This window comes from Siphateles boraxobius, unplaced genomic scaffold (genome assembly GCF_051911475.1).
Source record: "Siphateles boraxobius isolate OS27281-9 unplaced genomic scaffold, OSU_SipBor_1 92, whole genome shotgun sequence".
Lineage (NCBI taxonomy): Eukaryota > Metazoa > Chordata > Actinopteri > Cypriniformes > Leuciscidae > Siphateles > Siphateles boraxobius.
The window spans coordinates 2,187,491-2,211,082 of NW_027509222.1; the positions used below are offsets into that span (position 1 = coordinate 2,187,491).

At 43.9% G+C, this 23,592-nt stretch overlaps 1 protein-coding gene across 2 annotated transcripts in view; it reads right to left on the bottom strand.

The window, feature by feature from the left end:
* The window catches only part of oatx (organic anion transporter X), a 47,322-nt gene extending 37,223 nt beyond the window's left edge, over positions 1-10,099 (bottom strand). For both annotated transcript variants that reach the window (XM_077224811.1, XM_077224812.1), the window contains exon 1: positions 9,648-10,099. In XM_077224811.1, the coding sequence (XP_077080926.1) occupies positions 9,648-10,028 (381 nt within the window). In that variant the 5' untranslated portion in view covers positions 10,029-10,099. The remainder of the gene's footprint in view (positions 1-9,647) is intronic.
* Between the last annotated feature and the right edge of the window lie 13,493 nt (positions 10,100-23,592).

Here is a 23,592-nt window from a genome sequence, read left to right on the forward strand (position 1 = left end):
TTTACAATCACTGGAACTGTCAATCAAACAGCGCGAGTGTTCTGGACTCTCGCCAAAACTCCAGTTATAATTAGCGAATCTCTTATTTACATTGTGTTTGCACTGTTAGTTATGATTCGTTAGTGTGCAGTGTGAGATCGCATACATGTCTGTGATCGGCTACAATGCTCACCACTGCAACCTTTCATGCCACGATCTAAATATGATATAATGAACCATTTTCACGATTAGAGAACTGTAATAGTAAAGACGTGCTTAAAGTTTTCGAGAGAATTCCACATATAAAACTTTAACTATTTATTTTGCAAAGATGTCAGCTTATCACAGCAGTGGGCGTTTACACTGAAGTCTCACACAGACACGCCCCTTCGAACAGAACGATCAAATCAGAGGCTAAAATCAGGCTCGGAAAAATGTATTTTATTTCTAAATTATTACAATTTTTGATGTAAAAATAATACTGACATTATAAGTGCACCTCAGGAAACACTCTAAAATAATAAAATAACACATTTCATGATCCTTTTAACATCCCAAGCATACATAAGGGCTGATAGAATGGTGCGTAAACAAATCTATAAGAAAAAAAAAACTATAAATAATAAATTAGCTACATATTGGAACTCAAGTGATCATGGGCTTAGGGTGTTCCACTTAACCCCTTTCTAGACACCTCCCATTTTGATAAGTGAGATGTAGATGACATCCCCAAAATAAAAAGGTTGCTGCTCATAAGTCATTCTGGATAGACACATAATCAACATACAGTATATAAGCTGACACTTGAGAGTTTACAGTTCAAGACTCAGAATGAATCAGATTCTTATTAAAGCTGCAGTGTGTAACTTATTTTTGTAAAATGTATATAATAAGAGCGTACATCATGAATCCATTTTCCAAACCGTGTTTTTGTCTTATCCTGAATCCTACGGTACACCTAATAAGTGTTTATATTCAGACTATACAGTATTAGACCGGTCGGGTTGTACCAGTGCGGAGTAGCCCAATACATGCGTGACTCATCATAGACAAAAACAGAGAAGGAAAACCCCGGTTCTCTGAAACATCGAGTGGAGAGATCAACCTCTGGGAAGGGCATCCGTACCTGACCTCTGCAGAAGCATCCAATTGCACCAAGTCTGGCTAGACAGACAGAAGTGCGCAGCCAATGCCAGGTGAGGCCACACCCCCTCACCTACGGGCATATAACATCTGGGCGCGCTGCTATTCCTCAGTAAGTATATTCGCTTCTCGTGCGGCAAGCGGGGCAAAGCTGGTGGATCTCTCCACTCGATGTTTCAGAGAACCGGGGTTACGATAGTAACCTATTGTTCTCTTTCATCATCTCGTGTTCGAGATCCACCTCTGGGAGAGACATGGACAGCTCCCCGATTGCCCAATACACTCACAGTGAGGTTCTGAAAACCAGAGAAAGACGGTCACCTCGGGGAGGCGGTGCCTGACACGTCCATTAATCATGAACCTGCAAAGGTGACGCCACACCAACTGCTGTGGACAAGCAGGACATGAAGCATGCATGAGACACATACATGATAGTACCCCCAAACCACCAAGGCACATAAACTATACCCATAACGGGAAGTAAATGTTTGGTGGCAAGAATGAACATGACCAGCCGGCCCATTCACTCTTATTGGTTTCAACAGGGTACAGGGAAGAGCTAAGAAGACCACACCCCTAAAACCGAATGTGCTACTGAGGTTCTGGTGACATCCAGCCGGTAGTAACGCACAAAGGTATGAGGAGAAGCCCAACTGGCAGCGGAGCAGATGTCCTGCAGTGACACTCCCCTAAACAAAGCCCAAGAGGCGGCTAAGCCCCTTGTGGAATGAGCTCTGATGCCCCTTGGGGGCTGCACTCCCTTTGCTTCATAAGCCATAGTTATAGCGCCCACAACCCAATGTGAGAGGCGTTGCTTCGATATGGGACCCCCTCTGTGCGGAGGGGCCCATGAAACAAAGAGCTGGTGGCTCTTCCGGAAAGGTTTGGTCCTGGTCATATAAGCCTGTAAAGCACGGACTGGACACAAAGCATTCAGCCTCTGATCCTCCAGAGAGGTAAAAGGTGGAGGGTGAAAAGCGGACAGCTCCAACACCTCTGAAGTGAACGCAGGGAAGCACTTCGGCATGAAGGCCGGGTTAGGCTTAAGGGAAACCTTATCTCCACTGAGGGAGAACTTAGTGCACGAGGGATGAACTGAGAGTGCATGTAGCTCACTGACACGTTTAGCAGATGCCAAGGCCAAGAGCAAAGCTGTCTTGAAGGACAGCAGCTTAAGGGAAATACTCCCCAGGGGCTCAAAAGGATGTTGAGACAGTGCTTCCAGCACCATGGAGAGGTCCCATTCCGGAACAGTTCTCCTGATGACTGGCAACGAGCGGCGTGCACCCTTCATAAATCTGCGGATTAGAGGGTGCTGCCCGACAGTAGAGCTCTCAAAACCCACATGACAGGCTGAAATCGCAGCCAAATAGACCTTAATGGTGGAAAAAGACCTCCCTTTTTCCATGAGGTCTTGAAGGAAACACAAAATATCAGGAACTGAGCACTGATAAGATGTGAGACTGCGCCCATCGCACCACCCTTCGAACACGTGCCACTTACAGCCATATAAGGACCGTGTAGAGACGGCCCTGGCATTCTGAATAGTGGCGACCACACGCGGCGAAAGCCCAAGTGCGTTCAGGTTCGTCCTCTCACGGGCCAGGCCCAGAGAGCCACCCTGTCCGGGTAGGGGTGGTAAATCTCCCCGTTGGCTTGGGACAATAGATCCGTGCGAACGGGAAGGCGCCACGGCTCGGCGTATAACAGAGGAATTATCTCCGCCAGCCATGGTGCCTTGGGCCACCTGGGTGCTATAAGAATGAGAGGTAGGCCCTGCTCTCTCACCCTGGCCAATGAGGGAATTATCAGGCACAGGGGAGGAAAAGCATACAGGAGCACTCTGGGCCATGGGTGGGCCAGTGCGTCTACCCCGAGGGGCGCGTCCATGTCCCTTAGAGAGAAGAACATAGGACAATGGGAGTTTTCGCGCGAGGCTAATAGATCTACGCTCGCCCGTCCGAATCTCATCCATAGCATTTCCACTATCTGAGGGTGAAGACGCCAATCTCCGTAGATTGGGTTTCCCCTTGATAGCAGATCCGCACCTCTGTTCAGAATGCCCGGAACGTGAGTTGCGCGTAACGACAGGAAAACCCGTCTGATCCACACCAAAAGCTTGTAAGCTAGAGCGTGGAGTTTCGACGAGCGCATGCCGCCCTGACGGTTGATATAAGCCACAGCCGTGGTATAGTCGCACCGTACTAGAACGTGATGTCCCTGCAGGCGAGGCAGAAAATGATTCAGAGCTTTCCAAATGGTTAAAAGCTCTAAATAGTTTATGTGCGCTGAACGTAGTCTGTTTGGCCACAGACCGTTCACCGTTCTACCCTCCTGGGTGGCACCCCAGCCTGTCAAGGACGCATCAGTCGTCACAACTTTCCGCATCGTAACCGCCCCCAGAGGGGTTCCCCGTGCGTAAAAGTTCTCGCTCTCCCAGTGGCGCAAGGTCGCCGAGCAGGCGCGTGTCACTGTTACCGAGCGGCAAAGGTCGCGAATCGGGCTGAAATGTAGTGACAAGACCCATTTCATGAACGCCCTCATCCTCAGAAGTCCCAATGGCACAACTTGGGTGGATGAAGCCATGAGACCCTGCAGCCTGAGACATGTGCGATATTGCACTTTCGCCCCTTCTCTGAACTGCGTCAGACAGTTCATCAGAGAACGAACGCGCTCTTGAGAGAGGCGCGCTCGCATGGAGACCGAATTCAACTCCAAGCCCAGGAAAATGACATTCTGACTGGGCGTGAAATTGCTCTTGCTCACATTCACTTGGAACCCGAGCGATGTGATGTGCGCGAGCACACGGCCGGTGTCCTGCAACACCTTCTCCTTTGATTCGGCTATGATGAGCCAATCGTCTATATAAATCAGGATTCTCAGACCTGATATTCTCAGAGGTGCTAAGCCCGCCTCCGCGCACAGACAGAAAGACCGGGGACTCAAACTGAGTCCAAACGGAAGAACTGTGAATTCGTAACATATGCCCTGGTAGGCGAAACGAAGAAACTTCCTGTGCGGAGGATAGATGCTTATGTGAAAGAAAGCATCTTTCAGATCGACTGATGTGAACCAGTCGTTCTCTTTTATGGCACGGGCGAGTGCGCCTTGCGACAGCATTCTGAAATTGTATTTCCTCAAATGTTTGTTCAACACTCGAAGGTCCAAGATAGGGCGGAGAGAGCCGTCTTTTTTCAGGACCAGAAAATAACGGGAATAAAAACCCTGGTTCATCAGATTGGGGGATACCACCTGAATCGCTCCCTTGTTTAAGAGAGATGAAATTTCCTCTTTCAGAATGTGAGAGGCGTTCTCTTCCGTGTGAGAAAAGAGAATGCCGTTGAAATGCGGGGGTTTTACTGCGAATTGCAATCTGTAACCCTGCATTACTGTACGCATCACCCACTCGGGAGTTGAAACGGTTCGCCAAGCCGCTCCGTGACTCGCGAGAGCTCCCGCTCGGGCCAGAGCGGAGCTGTGTGAGACCGACAGGTTTATTTGTGATGCAATGGCGTCATCTAGTGGGCACACTAGAGGCGACATGCAGGGGTTCGGAGGGATTTCCTCTCTCTGCAGTGAGATGAATTCTCTCTGCGGAGAGAGGTTTTCTCTCCGAAACGAATTCATTTGATTCATATTTTTTTGTGTTTTGTGTGTTTTTTGTTGGGCAAACACTGGGGCCGAAGCCTTTATTGAGAGAGTGAGGGGAACAGAGTGTGGGCAGTGTGGTGTCACTGAGCTTAAACTTTCCCTCACAAAGGGCCCCCTGAACGTGGGGGGAAAACACACATTTCTCGAACACACAAGCTGGGCAGTCTCGTTTACAGGCGGAGAGCTGACCCATCCGCGGGACTCCCTGGGTCTTTTGGACGGGGGTCCTAGAAGAGGAGGGGAGTCCGAAGGGCTTGCGGCCCGTGAACATGGACTCGAAGCCCCCATCGGCTGAACATCAGGCAGGCCGCTTGCGTTTCGAGTCGGTGGGGTTGGAATTCGCAGGTCTCCCGGCCGCGGCCGCGGAGGGAGCGGGCTTACCCCAGTGCTTGTGTGTAGGTGCTGGGTTATGTTGCCGAGGGGGTGGTTTGTTGCGGGGCTTTTCTTTGCCCTGATGAAACTGTGGTCCCGTGGCCGGTGGGTTAGGCAAACGCACAGGGGGCGCCTGGCGTGGGACTGACTTACTGGGAAGGCAAAGCTTGAAAGCCTCATCCTCCTTCTTCTTATCGTCACACCGTTGTTGCATCAGTGGCGCGCCCGCGATGCGCCGTTTCTCACTGTCAGGGAGTCCCGACAGGTTCAGCCAGAGTGCGCGCTCTCCGACCACGGAAAGCGCCATGGAGCGCCCGCAAGCTTGGACGGCCTGCAGAGAGTTGAGGAGGACGAGGTCGTTCACCGTGAGGATCTCCTTCCACAGGGTTTCAGAAGGATTTCCCTTTTCTAATTGTTGCCCTAACTCTTCGAGGATCTCGCCTGGTAGGCGGAGAGGAGCGAAGAAACGTTAAGGGCCCTGACAGCCACGGCCGAGGACTTATAAACTGCCTGGTGAACGGAGGCTGCAAAACGGTCCATCTTGTTGGGCAAGACCGGCTTAGAGGGAGCGAGCAGCCTGCCCTGAGCGGGGTTAAGGTGCCTGGCGATGGAAGGCTCAACGACGGGAGGTTCGCCCATACCGTGCGCCGCTATGTCCTTAACCTCGAGTCCCGTGAGACCGTGTTTGAAGTCGAGCGGGTCGCTCCAATAATTTCTCATGTGCTTGGCGCACGCCGGGAGGATGGGGAAGAGTTGTTTCCTCGGGCCGGGAGGAGGTCCCAGCACTTTCCCATCATAAATATCCCTCTCCTGGTCGGTGGCGCTCTGCGGTGCCGGCCATTCGATGTTGAGACGAGCGGCCGCTCGCTCACACACTTCCAGGAGGATGGCTTGAGGCAGAACCGCGTGGGCGGTAGCCTGGGGAACACCAGAGGGCGGGATGGCCTCCTCGTCCTCTGAAACCCCAAGAATGGCCGCATCCTGCTCTTCGCCAGAACCGGGCAGTTCGTGGACGAGAGCGAGGTTGTCCCCAAAGATGTCCTCCTCGGGGAAGGCGGGATTGGGCTGGTCAGCCCAGACGAGAGACGTTGCGCCCCGGGAGGCCCCCGGTACCGCGTCGTCATCACCGTGTTCCCCGTCCGAGTCAGAAGGGCTGAGCCCGGTGCACTGTGTCACTGCCACCTTAAGACGGCGTTTAAGCAGCTTCCTAGGCAGCATGAGTCAGAAACTGCAATTCTCCGGGTTCTCCAGGGCTTCCCGAGCGTGCTTGAGACCCAAACAGACCACGCAAAGCTGATGAAGATCCTTAGCTGCGATAAGGGTACCACACGCGGCCGGGCAGGCCCGTGATATGCTATCCCTTGGAGAGGCTGCAGGCTTAGACAGTGACATACCAGCGAAGAAAATGGAGAAATCCGTGGCGGGCAGCCGTGAGGAGAAACGGTGAAAATAGCGAGAGCGTGGGCGGCTCCGAATGCAAAGCAGCAGTAGTTGAAAAATAAACAACTGTCACGTCCGGCGGAGGCTGATCTGGTCGATATGTCCTCCTGAAGACACGAGGTGAGCAGTGTAAAAAATCAACCGAGCTGTGAGATGCAGAGATCGTGAGAAGCGAATGTCAACTGAGGAATAGCAGCGCGCCCAGATGTTATATGCCCGTAGGTGAGGGGGTGTGGCCTCACCTGGCATTGGCTGCGCGCTTCTGTCTGTCTAGCCAGACTTGGTGCAATTGGATGCTTCTGCAGAGGTCAGGTACGGATGCCCTTCCCAGAGGTGGATCTCGAACACGAGATGATGAAAGAGAACCGGCTACAATGTTCTTCCACAAGACGCATGCAGTTTGTTTATTAACCGCTAGAGCAGCAAAAGTTACGGACTGCAGCATTTTATTAATAATTTCATAAGATCATGTTATGTGTGTTTTTAGAGAAGCCTAATAAAAATACTAATGAAATAATTTATAGTCCCTATAACTCCCTGCACTCTAATGTCTGGCGCGGAGAACTGCCCATTCACAACTCTATTGTCTTCTCTCAACGAATAGCACCTCTGAAAGTATGAGACTTAATCTTCATTATTCTTTTGTTTTTATTCAGACATTATTAGCCTTTATTTTGCCATTATGGCTTGCCCATTAGAGGGATAGTTCACTTTGAAATTAATTTTTGGTATGTTTTAGCTTACCTTTAGCATACTACATACTAGCATACTTTTTCCGCAGTAGTTTCAATTTTGATATTTTTAGGTCAAACCGTTCTTGTCTGTCAGTCATATAATGCAGGTCTATGGTCACCACCTCAAAGAGCATGCACAGAGAAGTCCAAATTAAACATGATTTAATGACTCGTAAATGTAAGTACACATTGATGGCCTAAGACATGAAACGAGCGGTTTGTGTGAGAAAACGAACAGTATTTATATTGTTTTTACCTCTTGTAACCACAGCCACGTCCAAGTACTCTGAGGGCGCGGGCGCTCGGGCAAGCCCCGGAAGTGATCTCTCGCGCGTGTACGTCACTCATTGTTTACACAGAACAGAGATTGTAGGTAAGGTTAAGACGGCTAATTAGAATGGTACTAATTTGCGCTTATGCGGGATGTTTAAACCGTCGTAAAAGAAAACAATTACGTATGCTCGCGTGAACTCATTCGGGAGTGGTGAGTTTTCACAAATTCCCAATTTACTGTATGAGCCTTCTCTCTTGATGATATGGTTGATCGCTCTTCGGCTGGAGATCAACACACCCATACACTTACTGAAGTTGAGGAGGGTCTGCAGTTATCTTTTTTCAGATGTAAAACTAACATATAATATAATAGTTCGCTAATTTTAGTTCGCTGGGAATATAACATCTGGAATCTAAACTTTGATTTCACGTTTCACAAAATATGAAAGGATCATGTTCATCCTAAACTGGACATGTATTCACAAACATTTTAAAGGGGTCATGAATTGAGAAATCTAATTTTCCTTGATCTTTTGATCCTCGACAGACAAGAACGGTTTGACCTAAAAATATCAAAATTGAAACTACTGCGTAAACAAAGACACGTACATTTTGGATGCCTTTGAGGTAAGCTAAAACATACCAAAAATTAACAATCAAAGTGAACTATCCCTTTAACACCACTTTCATCCCACTATACATTGATCCACATGTTATCTGAAGTCTTTTTAAGAAACAATATTCTTGGGACCTTATGTGAATTCTTGTAACAAAATAGATTGTGAAATAGATATAGCTCCTGACGCAACAGGTGCATTAGAGATGCAATTAGCATAAAGCACAATTTAAAAGATTCATATTAAGCTTTTACTCAAAACTCACTTTAAACCACCAGAGTGTTTGTAATAACTTCTGATTTCGATTTAAAATGGATTTTGGTCATATAACGTTGTTGATATATATAATATAAAGCATTTAAATTGGGCTAAGCGCAACACCTGTTTAGCATGTATACTGTAAACATATCTTTATTCATATGAATATACCCCATATCTCATGAAAATCACACACAAACCATATAGTATCATAATCGTGTGCTTATTCTCTTCGTTTTTGGGCTTTGTTTTTCACAGAGTTCAGAATGAGGAAGTGTACAGGACAGCGTCTTCCAGAAAGGCAGGATTAAGATGATTGACAGCTGTACTCAAAATAAGTGTGTGCTGAGATCATAACTGACACAAACCACAGGAGAGACAGAGCTCACTCTGAACGCTCTTCAGAATTCAGTGAGAAATGAATAGAAATGGTATTCTGTATGACGAAATATTTTGCAAATGTGAAAATAAATCAATATTTCTATAAATATGCACTCTTTTTGACTAAGAGAGAGCCCTAACGGACGCTGTTCAGTGAAGCTATGTGAACACAAATGAACCGCAACAGAGTAAATCAATTCATATGCGTGTGATATTCTATTCCAAATATCAAGCCTTTCTACAGAAAAAAGAAAGAAAGATCAAAGTCAAAAGTCTGAGCCGGTGACCTCTGGTTGAGTTGATACAGAGTGACCCTAGTAATACTTTTCTCTTTTAATATTATTTTATTAATATATTTCATTAAAAAATGCAAATTCGATTATCACTGTAACAACGGAAATGTTGAAAAATAATTCATGTTTTCATGTTCATTTGAGAATGTCTCAGTATTTGGTGTGTTTTCTTTTGCTTTCAGCCATTTGTATGCTGGCATGGACTATAAACCTAGGGATCCATGTTATCCAGTATGATTTGAAAAGAGCATCTTGTGCTGCAATAGAAAAAAAAATTAAATCTGACCTGGCTCCATGTCTGCAATTTATTCACATATCTCATTGCTACTAATTTGCATAAACCTAGAAGCGCAGAATTTGCAATATTTAGCCTATTTAGAACTTTCAAAACTTTTCTTTTCTTTTTAATCCTAAAACATTTGTACACCACTATATACATTTTGACCAATAATGTTGAGAAATAGGCCTACATATTTTATGTCAGAAGAACTAATGAAACAACTTACTTCTGATACTATAGATGAGCTGAATTCAGTCTTGTCATATGTCCAGCCATCAGCACAACTCTCTGTCTGCAGTTCAGTCGCATTTCTGTGACTCAGTTTGTCTGTGATTAAATGCCACTGAGTTTCAGTGTAGCGAGTGCATTTGGACAGTGTCAATGATGAATCCAGTGGGATAAACGCACGCAGGACTGATGAGGTGCTCTCATTCAGTGCAGCCGTTATATTCGGTATGCGACAGTGATGCTCCGGCACACCAGCAGTAAAGTTATTTAGTAAATTCTGGCAAGCCATCAGAAGGCCCGGGATGGACAGAAGAAGAACATGAATCAGCTGAAAGCGTCCAAACCCACCAACTTCATCCAGGAGATCCGCAAAGCCCATACTGATCCGAGACTCCCGTAATATTTCTAAAGTTTTCCTCAGCAGATTGACACAACTCACCACAACTGAACTCTTTACCTTAAATGAAAAATATGCAGACACAAAAAAAAAGCTATTTAAAACTTTGAATGATTAATTTTGGGGTTAATGGTTCCCAAAGGAGTTTCTGATTTCTGAACACAAAGCATTCTTCCAAACACTGAGCTGAAGTGAATTAAAAGTCACCCCCTCCATGACACACACAGAGTGCAATACGTTTTAATCTGATTAAAATCCCATGCACTGGAATTTTCATAAAGAGCTTGTGCAGAACAAGTGACCTTGAGGAAACCCGTTGAGAAAATAAGATAAGTCTCTTTCTTTACTTTTTTGTCTTTTTATATGAATAAGAAAACAATGGTTTTGTAAAATGTACTTTAAAAAAAGTTTGTCAAATATAAACTGGTAACCAAAAATACTATAAATAAACCAAGTTAACAGGGAATGTTCTCAGAAATTTGGTCAAGGTTTTGAGAACTTTCTCTCAAAGTAATGAACAAACATATTCCAGAAACATGTTCATTCAATCATCTTTGTGTGCCCTTAGTGTTTATTTGCCTGTGTTTCAGTTCTCATCTGTCGGTTCGTTAACGTTTATGCTGAGTTTGTTTGTTTCCCTTTGCTACATTAATTGTCTTCATCGTGTTCCTACACCATGCTTTGCTAAAGCGTGACAATATCATCAATTTAATTTTTTTTCCCTAAAACGTTTTTGGATGCTTGCCTAACATTTTTTAAATGTTAACTCTTCTTTCAGAATGTTTAGAACATTCAAAAGTAACATTCCCATAGTGTTTTAAAAATTATAGAATGGAATGTTCCCATTAGTTAAACGTCTTTAAAAGTTTTAAACATTCAGAAATAACGTTTTCATAACTTAATTGGAAAGTTAGCAAAATATTTTAAACATTTTAGTTCGCTGGGAATCTAACCTCTGGAATCTAAACTCTGATTTCACGTTTTACAAAATATGAAAGGACCATGTTCATCCTAAACTGGACATGTATTCACAAACATTTTAAAGGGGTCATGAATTGAGAAATCTAATTTTCCTTGATCTATTGACTTAAAAGAGGTCATTGTACTAAAACAGCTTTTATGGAAACCAAGTTCAAAAAACAACTCATTACGGATTATGTTGTATTATTGTGTCATAGTGCGACCAAAGACTACCTCAGCAGGAGAAGATCAGTGGGTGCTTCGCATTTCATATTTGTGCATCCTTGTTTTCTTTCCTCATATCTTAGCTCAACTTAGGATGTGAGGGAAGGATACAACTGTCAATCCTCGCTTATGACTCCTCAGGAAGCTTTCTCACTCCTCCTTCGTCGCCTCCCTGTGGTGCAATTAGAGAATTGAGATGTCCTACAAGAAAGCTGAATTTAAATCAGTTAAAGCAATTATTCATGAATATTCATGAAAGTTCCCCTACTGTGGGAAACAAATGGAACTGGAAATATTATGCCGACTACACGATATCAACCCGATTCACTTGGCATAGGGTGTCGTGGTGATTCATAAACGTCAATGGGTGTCGGGATGAAAGAATCATCGTTTCATCTCGTATAGTGAGTCATTGTATTGCAACCGACACTCCACAATGTCACAAACGAAAGACTAGCATGTTTAATTTTTTTTGGTCCTCCATTATGGGTTCCGTCATATCTGTGACAATGACCATTAGGAGCACAGAAGCTCTTCAATACGAAGCTTTCAAACATGGAAAAATAAAGAGAGACGATGGTATTGGTGCTGCAAGGAAAATGCAATAGATGAAAGGTTGCATTCCATCTGTGTTCTGTAAATTTTGTTTGTTTTTTTCTTGCTCCCCTCAATTGCTCTTCTCCGCTGTTTCTATATTCTGCTCTTAGGTTCACGACCATTGGAGAACTCGACTGTCAATCATAGTGGTGACGACAAGACACTTGACCAATCCGCTAATGTGCCGCCTGGATAAAAAGCCTTATTTGTCACTGCTTGAGTAGTGAGCCTGATCAATGTCAGTTAACTCAATTCTGTGCCTTCAGTCGAGCTTATTTCCTTTCTAGTCAGCGATAAATTTTCTTTTAAAGGGTCATTCCACCGGTGGAGACATGAATATGTATTGAAAGTGGGTCATATATGTAGTAGAATAGTATCATAAATTTCTAATTTGGGACCTTCTTGGCCGATAAAAGGCAGAAAATGACTTTTTAGTGCTTATGGATTGTAGACAACAATACCCATAGTTAGGGCTGGGTATCGTAACAAAATTTTCGATACGGATACCGATACCGAAACCTTGACTTCGATACCGGTTCCTGAACGATACTTTTTTCGATACCAATTTTATCCATATTACATTGCCTAAAAAAAAAACTTTTATTTTTTACACTCATATTTTGAGTCTGTAAAAAAGCACCAGTGCTAAAGTTTTCTATGTTTCCTAATCATTTAACAACATGTATTCCTTACTTCAATGAGCTCATTGTTTCTGCCTTAACTTAATGCATTGTTTAACAATGAAAATGAAAGAAAATTAATTGAAATGCATTACACACAGTCACCCCTGATAACAGATCACTCTAAATTGTAATTTAGACACATGCATTTTCTGTAAAGCTCCTTTGAAACGATATGTATTGTGAAAAATGCTATACAAATAAATGTGAATTGAATTAAATATAGGCTACTGGGGTGCGGGATATATGCCTCGCGCACACGACACAAAGCAGTGGCAAAAGTAGCCTAATGATTATGGATGTGTCGGGAAACGATAGCAAGGAGATATTTTAATTGTTTATTAATGAACAAGTGTTTTCTAAACGTGTTGGCTGCAAAGATGATTATTGCGAATTTTCGATGCTGACTCGTCATCCCTGCAGTAGTGAACGCGCGGACGCCTATATGGATTAGGTAATCAAACTATTTATTTTGAATTGTTTCGTTTTAAAAGTAGACATATTTTGAACATATATAGAACTATTTCTCATGTCTGTGAGGCAAGTATCCTATACGCTGAGTTTTGGTTTATATGTGACGCGCTCCAGTTCTTGTAGTCGAAGGCGGATAAACTTTCTACTCTCGAGTTTATTCTGTGCGCTTTTAAGTGCCTTATAAGATTTACCGTGTTGCCGGTCTTGGCAGCAATTATCTTGTCGAAAATATTGCATTGTGTGCTTAATACGCTTATGGTATCGAGTCGGGTACATAGGTAGACTTTTGATCATTTCTACATATTCTATACTTCTATCTATCTGGGTTGGACGCTTACACATACACACACACACACATACACTACAGCCTCACGTGCGACGAGGCAGAGGCACGTCTCTGGGCAGCCGCGTAAACTAGTGTTTTTCCGCGACAGCCAATCATTCTGCATGTTTATTGTTTCACTGACGTTGACGAGATTAACCACTTAGGTACCGAAACTTGGTACCGAAAAACAAGACATGCTTCGGTACTCGGTAGTATCGGAGCAATTCGGTCGGTACCTAAAAAGTACCGAACTCGGTACCCAGCCCTACCCATAGTGCATTGCAATGCTCAGCTCCGCAGGCCACTCCCACTACTCCGTGCCGCCACAGTAGCTAGCATAACTGCAAGATATTTGTGCAATGAACCTGCCACGTTAGCGCGTTAACAAAATGAAAATAAACTTACTTTACAGAAAGACGACCATTTGACCCTGTAGGCTTTGGCTGACGTTGACAGTTGACGTTAGGTATTCTAAAGTAGGTCTCCAGGACGCCGCTATCCATATGGGGTGCGAAACTCAGTTGAGCAACTACACACATGTCCGTGTCATCCTCCGATTCAGTAATTTCGTCAATTAGAAATTGGCACCGCTGGAATTCTCGGCAGCAGACACTCTTCTTCTGTGTCCATTGGCGCACAGTGAGAGCAAAGGCACCACCAATCTGCCCCAGCTCGAGCCATTGCGGGCTCCTCGTCTGCGGCAAGCAGATCGTCTGCATCGGCTGTGGTGGCAGCAGCTTCAGCCGCCTCCGGTTCCTCCATAGCCCTCAGCTGCTCGTCGCTATACTGTGGCTCATAAAGGTAGCCACGAACATCCGTTTCTACCATAACTTCGTCAAATTCCAGATCCTCCATAATGCATCCGTCTGCGTATTCAGTACCTTCGTCCATATTTTCAAAAAGTTTCTGCCGGTGAAATCAAACGCACTGGCACTGATCTGTGATAGGTCTGTTAGCGCATTAGGTCCAACCCCCTATGGGTGGGTTTGAAAGGGTGGGAACTAGTGCTTGTAGTCTTTACAGAAACCCCCCCCTTTTACACTTCCTCCTACAATGACGTAAAATGACGATTTTTGCGTCATTGTAGGAGGAAGTGAAAAAGGTAAATAGAGGATTTCTCTCGTCTCAGGGGAAAATGAAAGAGTGTTGCACGACCATTCAATAGTATGACTGGATTTCTAACAATGGAAATCTTAATGCAAATGGGTGAAGAGTCCCTTTAATGTGTTCACCATGTGATCTTGAATCTTTGGGTTCGTACTTTGGTTACCAATATGTATTGCAGTATTCACTCCATTTGACTCCATTGTCTTGATTCAACTGATTCAGCATTATGTAATTAAGTCTTGTGTCAAGTGCAGCGTGAGTGTGTGTAGATGAGATCAGAGCCAAATTTGTGTAGTCTTTGTTCTTGATTAGCCAAAGTTACAGTGAGGTGTGTTTGTGGTCTTGCCACTTGATCATGTTTTTGTTAATTATCTAATTCTGAATTTACTACTTGTTTAGCTTACTATATGTTCGAACTGTGTACCACTTCCTAATTCTGTCGATTGGCGTTCTTACAGCAATTAGCAAACAACTACAGGTAGAATCTTCATATTTAGTTCGGTTAAGAGTGATCGCCACTTTTTGTATGTAAACCAATGAATACGATGAAGATTTCAGTTTTGTTTCTACATTTTCTTTTTGGTTGTTAGTTTTAGAGGGTGTGGGTCATCAGTTACGGTAATCATTTGGTTTTAATCTTTTCTTTGATTTGGCGACACTCTTGTTTTTTATGTTTGTATTCTATTTTATTTATTGTTTTGTAACTTGGTAATACTGCGTTTTTTCTAATAAACTGTACTCAGTACTGCATGTTATTCCATTTTATTGGTTGTAGGGCCCCGAACCGGAAATAAATATTTTAACAGGAACAAAGTTAGTACTGTGGCACTTGCGTCTGTCATTATATTAACATTTTCCCAAAATCAAGCTCGAATTAAGCTTTGAGGTTTTTCAGCAGTGAATGTTGAAGATTTGTGTTTTGTCAGTCATTAACGGCTGCATTTGAGGCAGTAATTTCAGCATTAGGTTTACATTAACTTACAGGTTACAAAGGTTATTGACAAAATGTTACGTTAAAATGCTGATTCTGCTCGAAGTGAACCGATTTATTTTTTCCCCCATTTTTAATGCCCTGGTTGGTTGTTTCTATCGATTTCACATGTTGTGGCAAATAGCAATTCCTATATCTCACTCAAATGTTACACAATCATCCCTCTATAATATCAAGCATGTAACAAAAAGGAAGACTCAAAGGGGGTAAGAGTGCAAGTTTGAAATGTGGGACAAGGTACACTAAAAGCCACGGAAGTGGGAACCATTGTAAAGATTGAAGAAAACCCTGCTGACAAAGGAAAGGTTAAAGGTAAACATGGACCACTGAACACTACACATTCACTCTAGGGCCAAAAAGCAGTCTTAACTACACATAATTGGCTTCTAACAGTTAATGTGTAGTTTAAAAAAATTATCCTGGTTAGTTTGAGTTTTAATGTGACACCAAGGTTCTGTCCTAATACACACACCTGCAGTATGGGCCTCTTGAGAGCATGTGCATGCGGCAGAAAGTAGCTGCACAATACTGTCCCAGAACTGAAACAGCCAAGCGCAATGCTTTTAATCTAAATCTATCTATTGAACAAGTTCTGCAGTTTAGCAACAGTAGACTGTACTTTACAGCAATCACTGATCTAATTTTGGCCTTTTAGGGAGGAACGAAAGCGCACAGCTGTCGAGGAAATAAAATAACTAAAATCGTACAGCCCTAGTTTCTTGCTGTCGTTGGAATGTCTTTGCCCTCTGCAAAGACGTTGCAAATGTATTGTCCTTTTCAGACACCTGGTAGGACAGTCAATTGTCTCTCGAGTTTTGTGTCATCTGATCGGCCTTTATAGAGACCACCGATCAAACTATATAAAGTTATTATCAGCTGATAACGATCAGCGCCCGATCAATCACAGTGTGTATGTGTACGCCGTTAAATGTCCGAGCGAAACGAAGCAAAATGTATATCTACATCTGGGGAGCAATATTTTTTTTCCTAGGATGGTAGGGAAAGACTCATAAATGGTATTAACCCCAGGTTTAGGGACGGGGTTGGGGTAGGTCATATATTTATATATACAGTGATGTAACGTTAAGTCAACGGCGTTGCTAAACACGCTGAAAAGCGATTATGCATGTTGATAGCATGCCAAAAATGGAAATATGAATTGGCGTGTCATACATACGCCATTTCATGAGATCAGTCTGGAATAGATCTAAAGGACGCATTCTTCCATGTCTCCATTCTTCCACAACACAGGAATGCGGTTCGGCATTGAGATGTCGTTCTCACCCACATGCTAAAGTTGGGGTTGAGATTGAATGCCAAGAAAGAGTGTGCTTTCTCCAGTTCAGAGGACCACTTTTCTTGGTGTGGGATTCAGTGATGATGCAAGCCGTCCTATCGCCTGCTCGTGTTGCTGCTACCCTCACTGTCGTAAAAGAGGTAAAGCTAGGCCAGTCACTCACTGTGAAACAGTTTCAGAGTCTGTTAGGTATGATGACAACTTTTGATCTGCTGTACATGAGACCCTTGCAGTGGTGGCTCAAGACCAAGGGGTTTTCCCCAAGGGGGAACTCACTTCATATGATCAAGGTCACACGGAGGTGTCTCTGTGCCTTGGTTATATGGAGGAAGCCTTGGTTCTTGATCCAGGGTCCTGTGTTAGGAGCTCATGGTCATTGAGTCACTCTCACAACAGATGCTTCTTTCATGGGCTGGGGAGCTTTAATGGAAGGCCGCTCAGCTCAGGGTCTGTGGAGGACTCGTCATCATCATGTGCTTTTTTGGCACATAAACTTCCTGAAGATGATGGCTGTGTTCATGGCTTTGAAGCACTTCTTTCCAGACCTATGAGTTCATCATGTGCTTGTCCGCACACATTGATGGTCTCTTACATAAATCACCAGGGGGCACAACAGATCCTTCTGTGGTCCCTAGGGAAGATGCTCTCTCTGAGAGCAGTGTACATCCTGGGATACCAAAATGTAGGAGCAGACATCCTTTGACCCATCCCCCCTGGGGCCGGAGGCTATGGTACAGACACGGCTGAGGCTACGTCTGTAAACTTTTCCCCCGATTGCTCTGCTCTCAGGAATTCTGGAGAAGGTCCTGCGGGGCAAAATAAGTGTACTACTGGTAGTGCAGTACTGGCCAAACTGAATATGGTTCTCGGACCTGTTGTCCCTCATTGATGACTGTACCTCGGAGATTCCGGTCAACAGGGACCTTCTGTCTCAAGCGGGAGGCGTGATTCTTCACCCCTGTCCAGAGAGCCCTGTTTTAGACCCGCCCAAAAAATCCGGAAAATAGCAATGATGAAAAACTGTTTAACAGTCTAACTCCACAATTCAGTACTTCACAGTTCACAGTCTTTGTAATATGTTTTAGGAATACATTTCTAAAATTCATAATGTGTTTAGAATTTTTTTTTTAAATTGCCTTTACAGGGACATTAAGGACAGACGAAGCTCATTTCAAAGCCATGATGCTGATCCGGGAAAGGCCTGGTCACCTTTACATTGCAAATGAGATCAAGGAACTGCAAGACATAGCTGATCATTTGAGCGATGTGCCCTGTGAGATTGGTGAAGACTGATTAAATCAGTAACATACTTTGGTTATACATACTATGTGCTAAGCCATGCAAATCTTTGAATAGATATAACCATTGACATCATATAGAGCTAGATGCCCTACTGCCTGCTGTGAGGCAAGAAATGCGGCCGCCATCTTAAACCGGTCATACACCTATTTGCGCTGCATACAGCAGTAGATGCCAGGGCACTGTGCAGCATATTCCTGCTCAAATCGGCGGACCATCACTCGGGGATTACTTTTCACAAGTAAGATTTAACATTTAACATTACCGTACTATTGGTTGTATTTTGTGAACAAAATATTCAATGTGTCCTGTATCGTAGCTATGTGTATGACCTTTGCAGCGAAAAAACCTGCGTGAAAATCAGTTCGGTATTCAGTGAGATATGATTAATTAAATGCGCTGACAGCTCATTGCACCTGCCAAACAGATTACACTGAGCGGAGCGGGTGACCGTTTTAAGATGGCGGCCCCACGGCTCGTCCGTTCCAATAGGCAGTAGCAGTCGATAGGGCGTCTATCTATTTGATGTCTATGGATATAATAGGCGGTCTGTGTTTGTGTTTGGAGCACCGTCGAATTGATTCATTAATCCCTGATTTTCTTCTTTACCACTCATTTATAAACAAGCACTTTCTATTTTTATATCATGTGAACTTATCCTCGACACTATCCCTTATAAAAAACTATCGGATTGCTTTGATATCGCTACTTAGATCCAACTTTCCGAATCTCGGCTACTAGCCTTTAGCCCGCTGGCATTTCACGCGTGGTCTTGCGCCTATCGACCGTCATTTTACACCCGTTTCACTGAAAGGATACGGGTTATATCCATCATTTCAGTCCTAAATTAGTAGTGATATTGGTAGTATCACTACTAATTTACTGTTCATCTGTTATAATGGCGAACATATCGGATGTGTGTCTAACGTTACCTCTGAGTGCAGGTGAGGACACATTCGAGCTGTTTTCGGTACGATTGGAGCTGGAGTCGGTGGAGAAGCAGATCCGTGTTCTGCTGGAGAAGCAAGCAGAGCTGCGAGATCGGCGATCAGCGCTTGAAACATCACGCGCCGATGCTCACAAGTCAGTGGTTAGTAACCTTTTGACTCTGACTTCGTCTACTCCGTGCGTTTCTCTGCCCAGGAGGACGCGATCATCTCTGCCTTCACTCACTCCGGCACCGAGGCAACACCATGCGCCCTGGGTGATCCCACTGCGGAAGACACGAGCCAGGACCAGACCAAGGACCTCCCCGCCCCTCCCGGTCTTCGAGATCTCCACCCGGAACCGCTTCTCCCCTCTTCGCGAGCCGGAACGTGACGCCGCCGTGATCATCGGCACTTCCATGGTCCGTCATGTCCGTGCTACCTCAGGTAAGCGTAAGGTGCGCACTCACTGCTTTCCTGGTGTTCGTGTTCTTGATGTCACTGCACAGATTCCCGAGATCCTGAACGGTGACGAGCGCGTCGGAGCTGTCGTGCTGCACGCGGGAACGAACGACATCAGGCTGCGGCAGACGGAGGTTCTGAAGAAGGAATACAGAAGCCTGATCGGGACGGTTCGCAGCACATCGCCTGAAGCAACGATCATCGTGTCTGGACCGCTTCCCACGTACCGACTAGGACAAGAAAGGTTCAGTAGATTATTTGCTCTAAATGAATGATTAATGTCATGGTGTAATGAACAGAAACTGCTCTTTGTAAATAATTGGGATCTGTTCTGGGAGCGACCTAGGCTCTACCGTGCTGATGGCCTGCACCCCAGCAGAATCGGAGCGGCTGTTCTGTCCGACAACATCTCCAAGACGTTACACACCAACTGACTAGTAAGTCAAAGTCCAAATCACAGTCTTTGCTGTCCCAACTTAATTGATATAAGGAGTGTAGAACATTATATAGAAACAGTGTCTATTCCTCGCTTAGTGAGGCCAAACAATAAATCTAGTGTAGGATCTAGCAAAAATCTTATTGTAAATAAACCAGAAAATCTAAATATCAGTGAACAAAAACAATTTCTAAAGCTAGTTCTTCTAAACATTAGATCGCTCACACCTAAGGCAGTTTTTGTAAATGAAATGGTCACAGATAATAGTTTCGATGTACTTTGCCTTACTGAAACCTGGCTTAAACCAAATGATTATTTCGGTCTAAATGAGTCTACTCCACCAGGATACTGTTATAAGCATGAGCCCCGTCTGATCGGTCGTGGCGGCGGTGTTGCAACAATCTATAGAGATATTCTGAATGTTACTCAGAAAACAGGTCACAGGTTTAATTCGTTTGAAGTACTTGTGCTAAATGTTACGCTCTTAGATGTAAGAAACAAATCCATATTATCTCTAGCCTTGGCTACCGTATATAGACCTCCAGGGCCATATGTTGATTTCCTAAAAGAGTTTGCAGACTTTCTCTCAGATCTATTGGTCAATGTCGATAAAGCAATAATTGTTGGAGACTTTAACATACACGTAGATAACACAAATGATGCGTTAGGGGCTGCGTTTACAGATTTCAGAACTCCTTTGGGGTCACGCAAAACGTCAGTGGTCCCACTCATCGTCTAAATCATACATTAGATTTAATTATATCATATGGAACCAATCCAACTGATATAAATATTATACCGCAAAGTGACGATCTCACTGATCATTACATGGTAACTTGCATAATACGTACTGATGAAATTTGTCATGTTGCGCCACGTTTTAGACCAGGCAGAACAATCCTTCCAACCACTATAGATAGATTCTCAAATAGCTTACCTGATCTATCTCAGCTGCTCAGTGAACCCAAACAAACAGATGAACTAGAGGAAATGACTAGCAGTTTGAGCACCATTTTCTCTAGTACATTAGAAATTGTTGCACCAATTAGATTAAAAAAGGTTAGAGAGAAAACTAAAGCACCATGGTACAACAGTGGTACGCATGCTATCAAGAGAGAAACTCGTAACTTAGAGCGTAAATGGAAACAAACTAATTTAGAGGTCTTTAGAATCGCGTGGAAAGACAGTATGTCACGTTATAAAAAGGCTCTAAAAGCAGCCAGGGCTGAGCATCTCCGCAAGCTAATAGAAAATAACCAAAATAATCCAAGGTTTTTATTTAACACCGTGGCTAGACTAACAAATAAACAGACATCACCAGAGCAAAATATTCCGTTACAATATAGTAGTAATGATTTTATGAATTACTTCGATGAGAAAATAGAAAGCATCCGAAACACAATTGTAAATGTACAATCCTCTATGGTGTCTTATGATTCAGCCTCAATTATGGCCCCTCTAGAACAACTACACCGCTTTACAACTATAGGACAGGAAGAGCTAAATAAACTTATCATTGCATCTAAACCAACAACATGTTTATTAGATCCAATACCCACTAAACTACTGAAGTAAGTGTTACCTGTAGTGGAAAAGTCTCTTCTCAATATGAATAACTCGTCTTTATTTTTAGGTCATGTTCCAAAAATTATTCAAGCTGGCAGTACTAAAAACCTCTCATTAAGAAACCGCAATTAGATCCAAATAACTTAGCAAATTACAGACCCATCTCAAATCTTCCATTCATGTCTAAAATACTAGAAAAAATTGTGTCCGCTCAACTGTGCTCTTTCTTGCAAGAAAATGTTATCTATGAAAAATTTCAGTCGGGATTCTGACCGCATCATAGCACAGAAACTGCGCTAGTCAAAATTACAAATGATTTACTTTTAGCTTCTGACCAAGGCTGTATCTCAATACTAGTTCTACTCGATCTTAGCGCTGCGTTCGACACTATAGATCATAAAATACTCTTGGATCGACTCCAAAACTACACTGGTGTTCAGGGACAGACATTAAGCTGGTTTAGATCGTACTTATCAGACCGTTATCATTTTGTCTGTTTAAATGGGGAAAAATCAAAGATAACATCAGTAGACTATGGAGTGCCGCAAGGATCTGTGCTAGGCCCTCTGCTATTCTAAATATACATGCTGCCACTTGGTAATATTATAAGAAAACATGGAATTAATTTCCACTGTTATGCTGATGACACTCAATTATATATCTCATCACGACCAAATGAAAACACTGACTTACCTAACTTGACAGAGTGTCTAAATGATATAAAATGCTGGATGACGTGTAATTTCCTGCTATTAAATAAAACGGAGGTATTACTTATTGGTCCAAAAAACTACCCACAAAACCTTGTACAATACAACTTTAATTTAGAAGGATGTCCTGTTACTTTATCCACTACAGTAAAAGACCTGGGTGTTATACTAGACCGCAACTTTACTTTCGAAAATCATATTTCATATGTTACAAGAACAGCCTTTTTCCACCTTAGAAACATTGCTAAGCTACGTAACATGCTATCTGTTTCTGATGCAGAAAAGCTAGTTCATGCATTCATGACATCGAGAATAGATTACTGTAATGCTTTATTAGCTGGTTGTCCTGCATCCTCAATAAACAATCTACAGTTAGTGCAAAATGCAGCCGCTAGAGTTCTTACTAGATCAAGAAAATATGATCATATAACACCTATTTTATCATCTCTAGACTGGTTATCTATTAAGTTACGTATCAATTACAAAGTATTCCTCAATCAATCAATCAAGGCCTTTTTACAGCGCAAGCGTCGATCTGAACGGTGTCTAGCCTGCCGTCTTTCTGTGCAAAAGCTGGTGTAAGCATGTCAGGACAGAGTCGTGCCTTCTGTCAGTGCAGACCGCCAAGCTGCCCGGTCTTCCGCAAGGTGATGCCATTGGTCAGGGTTGATGTTAAAGACATTCATGTCCCGCTTGACGACATCCTTAAAGCGGAGCTTGGGTCGGCCACGAGGGCGGTGTCCCACAGCTAACTCCCCATGGAAGATGGACTTTTGGGGACGTTCATCTGGCATACAACGTACATGGCCGATCCATCTGAGTCGCCTCCTCCGGAACATGGTGTACATGTCACTGCTGTTAGTGAGCTTCAGCACGGTTGTGTTCGGGACCCGATCCTGCCATGACAGGCCAAGGATCTGTCGTAGGCAACGGAAGTGAAAAGCATTAAGCTTGTGCTCCTGCCGCTGGTATGTAGGCCACGTTTCGCTTCCATATAGCAGAACGGAGAGCACACAGGACTCATATACGCGCACCTTTATTTTGAGAGAAAGGTGGCTGTTGTTCCAGACGCGAGACTGAAGCCGCCCAAAGGTTGTTGAGGCACGACCGATCCTGGTATTCAGTTCAGCATCAAGGTTGTTGTTTGCTGTCAAGGTTGAGCCGAGGTAGATGAATTTCTCGACAGCCGACAGCACTGTGCCATTGATGGTGACGTGAGGGGAAGCAGGAACGTTCTGAGCCATCACCACTGTCTCCTTGAGGCTTATGGTAAGTCCGAACTCTGTGCAGGCAGCAGCAAAATAATTGCACATCGCCTGAATTTCTTGTTCAGTGTTAGCCAAGAAACTCATGTCCAAGGTCGAACGACCAGCACGCAAGCCGAACTGACTCTCCGGCAGCACCTGGTCAGCAATGCGCTGCAGCCTTGGAAGGATTACGCGGGCAAGTCATTTTCCCGAAGGCTGAGGAGCGGAATGCCTCGGTAGTTGT